At 40.0% G+C, this 12,781-nt stretch overlaps 1 protein-coding gene across 3 annotated transcripts in view; it reads left to right on the top strand.

The window, feature by feature from the left end:
• The window catches only part of MCUB (mitochondrial calcium uniporter dominant negative subunit beta), a 95,427-nt gene that overhangs the window by 66,575 nt on the left and 16,071 nt on the right, over window positions 1-12,781 (top strand). For all 3 annotated transcript variants that reach the window (XM_061419411.1, XM_061419409.1, XM_061419410.1), the window contains 2 exons: window positions 8,579-8,654; window positions 9,172-9,342. In XM_061419411.1, the coding sequence (XP_061275395.1) occupies window positions 8,579-8,654; window positions 9,172-9,342 (247 nt within the window). The remainder of the gene's footprint in view (window positions 1-8,578; window positions 8,655-9,171; window positions 9,343-12,781) is intronic.

Genomic DNA, 12,781 nt, shown 5'->3' with positions numbered 1-12,781 from the left:
AGTGGAGGGGGGAGGGGAGGGTGGAGCGGGGGCGCCACGAAGAAGCGGAGCTGCTGGTCCACCAGCTGACTTTATGGAATATCAACTGTTTGAGTAACACTCAGGCCTCTAGTTCTAATGACTGGTAATTAGTGGTGAGTCCATCAAGGAGAAAACTGGGTCCATGGAGGAAGAAGAGAGAGCTCAGTTGAGGAGCTGCTGAGCTTGTGGAACCCGTGGGCTGTCTTGGTGAATATGTCTGGTGAGCCTGTCTGGGGATGCACCTCCAGAGGGAAACTTCTCCTTCCAGGGATGCCCAACTGGGTCTGTTATTGTTTGATTCTGAACTTTATGCAAGTTTGCTTGTTTGGATTCAGATTAATTATTTCATGGTTATACTGAGTAAAACAACATGAAAAAAATAAAATATTACTCCCAAAGTTTGATAATATGATATCAGGATCCTAAAACTATTACTACTTTATGATTCAGTCATTCTGCTGTCTACCCTAAAGGAAAAAATCCTAACAAAGATTTACGTGCAAAGATGTTTTGAATCAGTTTAGTTGTAATGGTGAGAACAAACAGTATACTTAGAAAATAAACTAGAAGGTATATAACTGTGGTGTGTGCATGCTAAGTTGCTTCAGTCGTGTCTGACTCTTTGTGACCCTATGGACTGTAGCCCACCAGGCTCCTCTGTCCATGGGATTCTCCAGGCAAGAATACTGGAGTGGGTTGCCATTTCCTCCTCCAGGGGATCTTCCTGACTCAGGGATCAAACCTACGTCTCATGTTTCCGGCATTGGCAAGCAGGTTCTTTATCACTAGTGCCACCGGAGAAGTGAGACTCTAGATAATGACCTTATTGGTGACTTTTATTTTCTTCTTTTTGAGAGTCTGTGATTTATAGATTTTCTAAAATGAGCATGCATTATACTCTCTGACATGGAAAAAAATTTGTAGAAATGTATAAAGTGTCCAACAATAGGTAAATAGTAAATTCTGCTATACCTATAGGATATGTGGTTATGGAGCTATTTATTTTGTTTATGGAAAGTATTTAATGAAGAAAATACTTATAAAACACTAATGATTAGCTCTGTGATTATATGAGGATATATATCTCTGGAAGGGCTGGCATAGGCTAGAGGTGGTGGGATTGTGGGTGCTCATTTTCTCTATTTCCAAGTTTCCACAGTGATTTTTATTATATTTCTTTTCATCTTTTTTTTTTTTTTTTAATTTTCTGGTTTCTGTAGGGCTTTTTGCTTCTTTCTTCTGCTTTTCTTGAGAAAGTTTGTTATTTTTTCCTTTTCTACCACGTAGAAACTACAGATTGTGTATGAATGGTTTCCTTTAAGTGTTTAACATACTCAGTTATAAGTTTCCTAACAAAGTCTTGATTTCTCACTATTTTTGCCCTTCTTCTGATGTGATGAGGATCTTTACCTGTTGTAAGAATCCACAAAAGATAGCATGCCACATCTTGTTTAGCTTTCCACTCATTTTAACACACAAAAAAAATGGTTTAAAATTTCTTACCGTAAGTAGTTTGTTTATTAACGTTTTTTACAGCTTTGGTTCTGTATTAGTTTCTTAGGGCTTCCATAACAGAGTTCCTCAGATTTTAAACAACAGATTCATTTTCTCACGATTCTGAAAGCCAGGATTCCAGGGTAAAAGTGTCTGCAGGGTTGGTTTCTTCTGAGGCTTTCCTCCTTGGCTTGCAAACGGCCACCTTCTGTTCGTGTCCCCATAGGGTCTTCCTCTGCATGTGTGTGTCTGTGTCCAGAGCTCTCCTTGTAAAGACACCAGTGATGCTGGATCAGGGTCCACACTCATGACCTCATTTTAACTTAATTATGTCTTTTAAATACAGTCCTACTCTGAGGTCCTGGGGGTTAAGACGTCAACATATGAGTTTGGTGGGGAAGGGAGGACACATTTCAGCCCATAACTGTACTCTCCTGCCTGGGTTTAAGTTCCCTTCTCTCTAGGAAGTTCTTTAGCAAAGATGTGTGGGAAAGAGACTATGTACATCTCTGTACATCTGAAAATCTCTTCACTTCCTTCAACCTTAAGTAGCGTTCCTAAATATAATGTTTTAGGTTGATCGTTATTTTCCCTTAGCACCATGAGAATCTGTATACATCCATTTATCATGTATTTATTGAGTCCCTATACTGTGTCAGGTACTGTACAGGTGCTGGGAATACACTAGTGAACCAGGGAGTATTCAACTCTAGAGGGAGGAAAAAGCATTTGTGCAGTTGTGTGAACATACGCTTCATTTCTCTTGGGTAAACTGGGAGGAGTGGGAATGCCTGGGTCACATGGAAGTGTGTGTTTAATCTTATATGAAACTGCTGAAAGTTTTCCAGAATGATTGTACTGAAGGGGATGACAGAGGATGAGATGGTTGGATGGCATCACCGACTCAATGGACATGAGTTTTAGTAAACTCCAGGAGTTGGTGATGGATAGGGAAGCCTGGTGTGGTACAGTCCATAGGGTCGCAAAGAGCTGGACACGACTGAGCAACTGAATTGAACTGTACCATTTTACGTTCAATGTATGAGATTGATTGCTTTTTAAAGTTTTAAAGTTTCTATATCGTTCTGTTTTGTACCTGAGTGAAGTATTGTCTAATTCACTAATTCTCTTTTCTGTTGACTTTATCTAGTCTAGAATTTATCTAGTTCATTAAACTGGGTTTTTTACATGTATATAGATTTTTTTCCATTTAGAAATCTTAGTTGATCCAACTTACTAATATTTGTTTTATTTCTACAAGTTTAATATCATAGTTTCTTATTAGTTTTCTGGAAGCTAATTCTCCTGTTTATCTCTTTGAAGACTCTATGATTTGTATTAAAGTCAGTTTTGGATGACTGTCTTTACTTTCTCTAAATGGAATTAATCTTCTTAGTAAACTTGGTTCCTTCTTAGCATTTAATTTCTCATATAGTAAAATTCTGGGTACAGACTCTTAAGTAGAAGCTTATTTTTCATTCTGACCTCACCCCTTTCTGACTAGTAATTTTATATTGCCTCCAACTAGGCTTTTGTAGCCAGAGCTCAGAAATGGTTCTTAAATTGCCACCTAAAGGTCCCTGACCAGGTTACAGTGATATTGGATGTATCACAGATTAGGTCATCAGATCACTGGGAATCTTGACTCAATCTTGTCATGGGCTACTTTAGTCTTTCCTACCCCCAAAGAGTCAAGTTCTCAGTTACTCCTATTCTGGACTATTAAAACACAATTTTGGGGAAAAGATAAAAATATGACTCTCATACAGTTATAAGAATGAATATGCATTAAAAAATTTATTCTACTCTTATGATATGAAGGAACCAGGCACATGTTTTATCCAGTTAAAAGGAAAAGTCAAACCATCACAAATTTATATGGAGGAAAGAATGTTAAGGTGAACTGCAGGTAGAGATAAAACTGGTGTTTGGGTTGGGGTGGGGAACTCATAGATTACTACCAGATTGGACAAAATTTGTATACCTACCAATTACCTACAGTTTACAAATAGTTCCAAAATGGCTTCAAACCAGCAGACAGGGTTGGAATGTGATAACTTGAAAAAGCGGGCCGTACATTCTTCACAATAGCCAAGGCATGGAAACAACCAAACAACCTAAATGTCCACTGAAAGACAAATGGATAAAGATGTGGTACATATATGCAATGGAGCACTACTCAGCCATTCCAGAGAAGACATACAGATGGCCAAGAGGCACATGAAAAGTGCTCAACATTGCCAATTATTAGAGAAATGCAAATCAAAACTACAATGAGATACCACCTATTACTAGTCAGAATGGCCACCATCAAAAAAGCTGCAAACAGTAAATGCTGGAGAGGATGTAGAAAAGTCACTCCTACAGTGTTGGTGGGAATGTAAGTTGGTGCATCCACTATGGAGAACGGTATGGAGGTTACTCAGAAGACTGAAAATAGAATTACCATATGAGCCAGCATTCCCACTTCTGGGAATATATCCAGACAAAACTATAGTTCAAAATGGTACATGCACCCTGTGTCCACAGCAGCAGTATTCACAACAGCCAAGACACAGAAACGACCTAGATGCCCATCAATCAATGAATGGATAAAGAAGACGTGGCACAAATATATACTGGAAAATTCTCAGCCACAAAAGGAACAAAATAATGCCATTTGCAGCAGCATGGCTTCAACTAGAGATTACCATACTAAGCATAAGCAAGCCAGAAGGAGAAAGACAAATACCATATGATATCATATGTGGGATCTCAAATATGACACAATGAACCCATCTACAAAACAAAGTCCCCAGGTCGCGCTAGTGGTAAAGAACCCGCCTGCTAATTGCAGGAGATGTAAGAGATGTGGGTTCAATCCCTGGGTCAGGAAGACCCCCTGGAGGAGGAAACAGCAACCCACTTCAGTATTCTTGCCTGGAAGATCCTATGGGCAGAGGAGCCTGGCAGGCTATAGTCTGTAGGGTCCCAAAGAGTCATACACGACTGAAGCAACTTAGCCCATGAAACAGACTCACAGACATAGAGGACAGACTGGTGGTTGCCAGTCGGGGGGAGCGGGGTGGGGGGAATGGAGTTGGGGGCTGGGGTTAGCAGATGTAAGCTTTTATATACAGGATGGATAAACAAGGTCCTACTGGATAGCGTGGAGAACAATATTCAATATCCTGTGATAAACCACAATGGAAAAGAGTATGATAAAGAATATATAATATATATCTTATGTACATATATATATAACTGAATCACTTTGCTGTACAACAGAAATTAACACATTGTAAATCAACTGCACTTCAATAAAAACATATTGATTGAAAAAAGAAACTAAAATCATTAATACTCCCTTCCCCAAGGAAAGTGTGGTATAAACAGTGCATCATTTTCCATTGAAACCCTTTTCCTATGAATAGAGAACCTTAGTGGACTCCCTACTTGCTTGAGTCTTGCTTATCACATTGTTTTGCTCTTGGTGTTGCTACAAGGGGAACGTGTATTCTTTTTGAACATGGAGCAGAGGTGTTGCTTAAGTATTTATACTGTCTTGAGTGGGAAGTACATCTTGTTTTACTTAATAATAAAGATACATAATCTAAAATATGTTAAAACTCTCAAAGCAATCTGATCTTGTTAATTGGCCCAACATGTGATCATAATACATTTCCTTTCCACTAACACCTGCCTCCCTTTTACTTTGAAACTCAAACAGATCTTTCTCATGTTAGTGCTGTTTTCCTTTTCTTACTAAAGCCCTGGCTCTTTTTCTCTCCTTTTTTTCTACTAGCAAACTTACCCTTTTCTTTCTCTCTCAACCCATTTCTTCCTGAAACTTCCTCTGCATGTCAGAGATCATGGCAGTTAGTGTATCTTGAAGCTGGGATTCCAACTTGGTTCTGATGGCAAAGCCATCACACTCAACCATCATGACCCTGCAGAAGGACTTAGAGCTGGGCATGGAGGGAAAGACAGGGTCTGTTAGGCAGAAGGGAATAAAGAAGGCATTTCAATATGTCAGTGGCACACAGCTTATCTGGCTGGGGCCCAAGTTCCTGCTGAAAGAGAATAATAAGCGATGGAGCTGTAGAGGGGAGGGGGCCTGTACTGCTCAGGTGAGGCTCACAGACTGTACTGACCCTTGCTCGATACTTTGTGTTGTTTAATCTTTATATTGACTCCACAAGACCCACAAGATATGGGTATCCCCACCTAAGGCTTCAGAGAACAAAAGCACAGTCCTATGACTTATCTGTAATCTCCTGCCATCAGAGAATACCAGTCTTTTCAACTATGGGATCACTGTGCTTTCTATCAGTACTTTATATAAGCTATTGAAGTCTTCAGGGTTTTAAGTGAAGTGGTTAGGATTGTATTTAGGAAAAAGATGCGATGAAAGAGAAGCCTGAGTCTTCTTTTGACCTGATACTGAATATCATTTGAAGGCAGTAGCCCTTGTCCAGCACTAAAATTGGGATTTCAAAATGATTCTATGCTGAAATTTAGAAGTAGTGACCTGAAAGCCACAGAGGGTCTTCTAGAACCCAGCTACTCTGAAGTATGGTCTTCGCGCCTATAACTTGAGTATAATCCTGGGCTTATTAAAAATGCAATTTCTCATCCACACACCTATGGACACCTTATCTTTGACAAAGGAGGCAAGATATACGATGGAGAAAAGACAATCTCTTTAACAAGTGTTGCTGGGAAAACTGGTCAACCACTTGTAAAAGAATGAAACTAGAACACTTTCTAACACCATACACAAAAATAAACTCAAGGTGGATTAAAGATCTAAACGTAAGACCAGAAACTATAAAACTCCTAGAGGAGAACATAGGCAAAACACTCTCCAACATAAATCACAGCAGGATCCACTATGACCCACCTGCAAGAATATTGGAAATAAAAGCAAAAATAAACAAATGGGACCTAATTAAACTTAAAAGCTTTTGCACAACAAAGGAAACTAAAAGCAAGGTGAAAAGACAGCCTTCAGAATGGGAGAAAATAATAGCAAATGAAGCAACTGACAAACAACTAATCTCAAAAATATACAAGCAACTCCTACAGCTGAATTCCAGAAAAATAAATGACCCAATCAAAAAATGGGCCAAAGAACTAAATAGACATTTCTCCAAAGAAGACATACAGATGGCTGACAAACACATGAAAAGATTCTCAACATCACTCATTATCAGAGAAATGCAGATCAAAAGCACAATGAGGTACCATCTCACTCTGGTCGGAATGGCTGCGATCCAAAAGTCTACAGTCAGTCAGTGCTGGAGAGGGTGTGGAGAAAAGGGAACCCTCTTACACTGTTGGTGGGAATGCAAACTAGTACAGCCACTATGGAGAACAGCGTGGAGATTCCTTAAAAAGCTGGAAATAGAACTGCCTTATGACCCAGCAATCCCACTGCTGGGCATACACACCAAGGAAACCAGAAATGAAAGAGACACGTGTACCCCAATGTTCATCGCAGCACTGTTTATAATAGCCAGGACATAGAAGCAACCTCAATGTCTATCAGCAGACAAATGGATAAGAAAGCTTTGGTACATATACACAGTGGAATATTACTCAGCCATTAAAAAGAATACATTTGAATCAGTTCTAATGAGGTGAATGAGACTGGAGCCTATTGTACAGAGTGAAGTAAGCCAGAAAGAAAAACACCAATACAGTATACTAACACATATATATGGAATCTAGAAAGATGATAATGATAACCCTGTATGCGAGACAGCAAAAGAGACACAGATGTATAGAACAGTCTTTTGGACTCTGTGGGAGAGGGTGAGGGTGGGATGATTTGGGAGAATGGCATTGAAACATGTGTATTATCATATGTGAAACGGTTCAGGTTCAATGCATGAGACAGGGTGCTCAGGGCTGGTGCACTGGGATGACCCAGAGGGATGGGATGGGGAGGGAAGTGGGAGGGGGGTTCAGGATGGGGAACACATGTACACCCATGGTGGATTCATTTCAATGTATGGCAAAACCAATGCAATATTGTAAAGTAATTAGTCTCCAGTTAAATAAATTTATATTAAAAAAATGCAAAATCTCATACCCCTACCTCAGACTTAACTAGATCAAAAATCTCTGGGAGTGGAGTCCAGGAAGCTGTGCTTTTAACAAGCCCTGTTTATTTAGCAATGGACAATATTATGGTGCCCAGATGATTATTAGGTATGCAGAAGCTTGAGAAAGCTTTGATATTTTCCCCTGGGCACTTTACCTGCTTTCAGCATTTCCTGGTTGTCTAATGACTGCCTCTAAAATGATTTCTTCAATAGTAGTACAGAAACTTCATCAGCACATTAAACAATAAGTACTTTATGAGCAATGTATCATCATTGGCATCTAGGAAGCTGACTTATAAACTGTCTTTAGCATTAAGTTTAACTCTAGCATAAAATTTAACTTGCACGTGAAGGTGGCAGCATATGGAAAAACATTTGGGAGGCTATACACCAAAACTGTGAAAGAGGAAGTTATTCATGACACTTGTTAAGGAATGTGGGGTAGACTTTATTCAGGGGGACTGCCATGGGAAAAGTGGGGATTTGTGTCCAAGGAGCAAAGTTGGGCACACGTTGCGGGGAGGTGGTAGATGGGAAATTACTAAGAGGATAGGGTAATTTTTTGCTAACTTGACCTGGCAGGATTCTTGTTGAAGACAGACTGGGGTGATCAGATAATACCTGGGGAACGGTGGAGGACGAGGAATTTGATCAGATACTGAGGGCTGTGTGGGGGGGGAAGGGGGTGGCTAAGCTAACTTGACAATATTCTTGCTTAACTCCCAGAGGACATGCGAAGGTTGGGATTTAGTCAGGCTCAGAGGATCCCAACTCAAGTTTGTCCAGGAGCGAGTCTTCGTCATCTCTACTGTGATTATCTTTGGGGAAAGTTGGGGGACTGTGGAGAAGTAAAGGGAGGGGCTTTAACTTTTACCACCTACATTTAAAAAACATTTTATAGGAGGGTAGTTGCTACCTTCCCCTACCTTTTATATTATACTCTTATACATGGATAATCATTTATATCATTACAGGTTTTGTGTGTGAAACTGTGTGGAAACCTGAAATTCTATCAATCAAATCTTTATAGTACACTGGTGCCATCTGATGGTAAGCTTTCTTATCACTTCCGTGATTTCCCCAGGCTAATTTTTCATCTTTCTAAATTAAGTGAGAAATGTGAGTTTTGAGCAAAACAGACTTTTCTTGTGTTGCCCCTTCCACTCTTCCCCCATCAGAGTTCAGTTTCTGCCTTCTCTGCTCCCATAAGATCTGATGTCTTTTGGCAAACTCCCATCCCAGTAATCAAAGGAGTTAGAGATGACTTGGAAGTAGTTTCTGCCCTCAGTACATTTTTACCTGGCAAGACTCTAAGCAGATAATTATAACAAAGTGTGGTACACACTTAATAAAATGTTAATAGAATGGTGGGGGGAATATGTTAACTAGTATAATGAAAGCACTATAAGAGTGATACAAATTATTACAGGAATTCAGAGGGTTATGAATTCCATATTTAGGTGTACCTTCTAGAGTTTTTGTTCATAATGGTTAGTAATAATTTTAAAGTTATTTTAAAAAGTACATTTTATCCATCCTCTATTATCAACTTTTTTTTTCCTAACAGAAATCACAGTTAGTTATAAACATGGCCTTCCCTTGATAACACTTACTCTGCCGTCCAGAAAAGAGCGCTGTCAATTTGTAGTCAAGCCAATGTTATCAACCGTGGGTTCATTCCTTCAGGACCTACAAAATGAAGACAAAGGTATCAGAACAGCTGCCATCTTCACAGCAGGTATATATATATATATTTCCAGCTTTGTCTTTTTTTCTTCTTTTGAACCTTTGTTTTGTTTCTTTACTTTCTACAAAATTATTATATAATAAATGGTTGGTCTTTACTGAGTCCTTCATTTTTGAACATGAGTGATGTAAAAAAAAATGAACTCTAATGGATAAAAAAGAAATGGAAGTTTAATTCATGTTTTGGTTATTTATTTCATAAACTTAGCCCCCAGATTTTTCTCTGAGAAAATTTTAATGACATAGTAATTATCATCTAGTTTTCTGTAAGAAATGTGAATAATTAGAAAATGAAATGCAGGCTCCATGATTGAAATAGACAGTGAATAATACACAAATAGTTCATTGATCTTTGTTATAAAGCAGTTTTAGAGTGTTTTTTGACAGAATTAATAGGCAGAATTAATTCTCAGGAAACTAGTATGATACCAGCAGAGGTAGTTAATCAGATAGACTTTTAAATAAATGTAGCATATAGCTTTTATATTTGTATGATCTAAGGACATAAAAGCAGGCCCTACGGCCCCTAAAAGAGAATAAAGAATTCTTACCCCAGCCCGATATACCAGGCTACTATAAATATAAATAAATGAATAAATTTGCACTGTTATTTTATTGTAGTATTTACATTCTTAGAATAAGCTTATTTAAAAGTTAATGATTACTATGACGGTTTTGGAAAGGAAATTAACTTGGTTCTGTCCAAGTTCAGAACCAGTTAAGGGATAGATATGAAAGTTGGAAGAGTAGAGATTAACAACTAATTTACTTAACAAGCATTGAGCAGCTAACAGATGTGACCTGAAACAAATAGACTGCCAGATATTTCTCCAGCAAAGATGGCTTTATTGCAGAGAGTGGAGAACTGCAGTTCAGTGTCTGCAGCCACTCACACGAGTCACGTGTGAGGATTTGCAAGACGAGGGAAGGAGGACGCTTCTGAAGAAGGAAAGGAAGCGGGGAGGACAGCAGCGAACAGAGGGTCCCTGGCTTTTCACTGGCTGGGTCCTTGGTAAAGAGGAGGCGCCCTCTTCCTGCTGGGCAGTGCCCACAGGGTGTGAGAGCTCCCCCTTCTGGTCTCCAGACTCTATTTAATTGAAGTTCCTGTGTATTAATCCTATATGCCAGGCCTTGTTCTAGATGCTAGAGACAGCAAAGAACAATAGAGATTAAACTCCTGTTCTTATGGAACTAACATTTTACAAGGAGAAAGAAACAAAATAAATAATTTATAAATTATATAAACTTTAAATTTGTATATTAGATAATAAGTGTTCCAGTGAAAAGGCAGAGTCATGGGGAGGTGGGAGTGTGTGCGTTTGGGGGAGGTACTCACTAAGGTCACATTTGAGTGAAGACCTGGAAGAGATATGACAGGGATGGGAGAAGAGCTTTCCAGACAGAGACCCTCAGGTGGGAGCTAACTCCACCCTCAGCCGTAAAGGGAGGGAGCTGGATACAGGTAGGAGGGGTAGGGCAGACTAGGGAAAGCCTCCATTGTAGGTTGTTGGAAGGACTTTGGATTCAACTGGAAGGGGAGTTTCTTCCTGGTAAAACCAAGGTCAGAGAAATGAGGATTTAGCCCTGTGGCCACAATGGCCTAATACTTCATCCTTGACTGGACGTATTCCTGCCAGTCGCAGGAACACCGAATCCCCGGGGCCTTCCCTACGGGGCAAGGCCTGCCTTCCTCAGAAGAGGCAGAATTCAGAAGGGCACCAAACACAGTGCTCACATGGAGTGTGCGCCAGAAAAGCACCAGCATTCTTAGAGTACAGGTGCTCTTTGGACTGAGTGAAAACACTTTCTTGGGGTTCATGTCAGTACTTGCCCAAGAATAGGTGAAAAATTCATCACTGTATCATGAGCTCCTTAAAAGTGTTTCATATCCGTCTCTAGCTGATCCTGTATTAGTATAAAGGAGAATGTAGTACTTCAACTGAGAAATCATACTCGGCTGATTTCTTTTTATTATACTATTTTAAGGAGCAGGTTTGAAGTCATTTAAATGTAAATTTTTAAATGACACTTGCAAATCAGATAAAATGGATTTGGTGTGTTGCTGATCTTTTTTTTTTTTTTTTTTTTTAAGAGGCTCTGTGGGTGGAATTTGCCGGCATTTAATTTGGGCTTGAAAAGAGTGTTCTAAGCTTGTCACAGTTTTGCCCATAACGTGGGTGGAGTTATTTGGCAATTCCTGGGAAGATGATCTCACCCCAGCTGATGAACAGGAACCCAAACAGCCATATTCTAGGAACAGACCCAGGTGCAGACTTGACTTGCTGCCTTCTGGAACAAAAGAACTGCTGAGAACCAGACAGGAGGCAGGCATCCGGGTTCTTCCTGATTTTACTAGCAGTGTTACTCTTACCATGCGTATTAGTGTAGCTGAAACCTCTCTGGTTGAATGCAGCCAAGCAGATATCAGGCCAGGCGAGAATATACGTCTTGGACTTTATATCAGGTAATCATGTATAGACTATTCTGAAAGAATAATGATAGAGAAACCCCTCCCAGCACTTTTTTTTGCTTATTATTCAATGAGTTTGAATCTTAACCCCTGGGTTACATTAAACTTCAAAAATATAAGAACAGCTAGGCTAGATAGGAAGCTGTGCAAAGCACACTGACGTTGAAATTTTCCTAGAGATTTTTTTTTCTGAAATGTTCCTAGGATATTTGAAATCACTGTTAGAATCTCTCCTGCCTCTCTCCAGCCTTTAAACATGCCACACAGGTGCATGCTTGCTCCTGCCACAGTTTTGCCTCTTTTCATCTTTCCTAAGCTAGAAAGGGAGGCAGCCCTGTGTGGTCGTGGTTTGAGGTGGTTTAAACAATACAACTCACTCATCTTTAGTAATTAAAAATAAAAGTGTTAGTCACTCAGTCGCATCTGACTCTTTGTGACCCCGTGGACTGTAGCCCACCAGGCTTCTCCGTCCGTGGCATTCTCCAGGCAAGAATACTGGAATGTGTTGTGTTTCCTTCTCCAGGGGATCTTCCCGACCCAGGAATTGAACCTGTGTCTCCCTCACTGCAGGCAGATTCTTTACTGTCTAAGCCACCAGGGAAAGCAAAAGTTACTCAGTTGTGTCTGACTCTTGTGACTCCATGGCCTGTATAGTCCGTGGAATTCTCCAGGCCAGAATACTGGAGTGGGTAGCGTTTCCCTTCTCCCAGGGGTCTTCCCAACCCAGGGATCGAACCCAGGTCTTCCACATTGCAGGTGGATTCTTTACCAGTTGAGCCACAAAGGAAGTTCGAAAAAAATAAAAGAAAGGTGGGCTTTTTTAAAATGTTAACTACCTGTGTTCCTCCACCACGAAGTCAGGGGCTTGGCCATAAGCCACAGAGATGGACACTGGCTGAGCTGAGGAGAGTGTCAGCAGGCTTTCTAATTGGAACTGACAGAAAACCAGGCTCAGAAGATG

Source organism: Bos javanicus, chromosome 6 (assembly GCF_032452875.1).
Source record: "Bos javanicus breed banteng chromosome 6, ARS-OSU_banteng_1.0, whole genome shotgun sequence".
Classification (NCBI taxonomy): Eukaryota; Metazoa; Chordata; class Mammalia; order Artiodactyla; family Bovidae; genus Bos; species Bos javanicus.
Note: the sequence above shows the minus strand (reverse complement) of the source record. Positions and strands in the feature narration are given on the sequence as shown.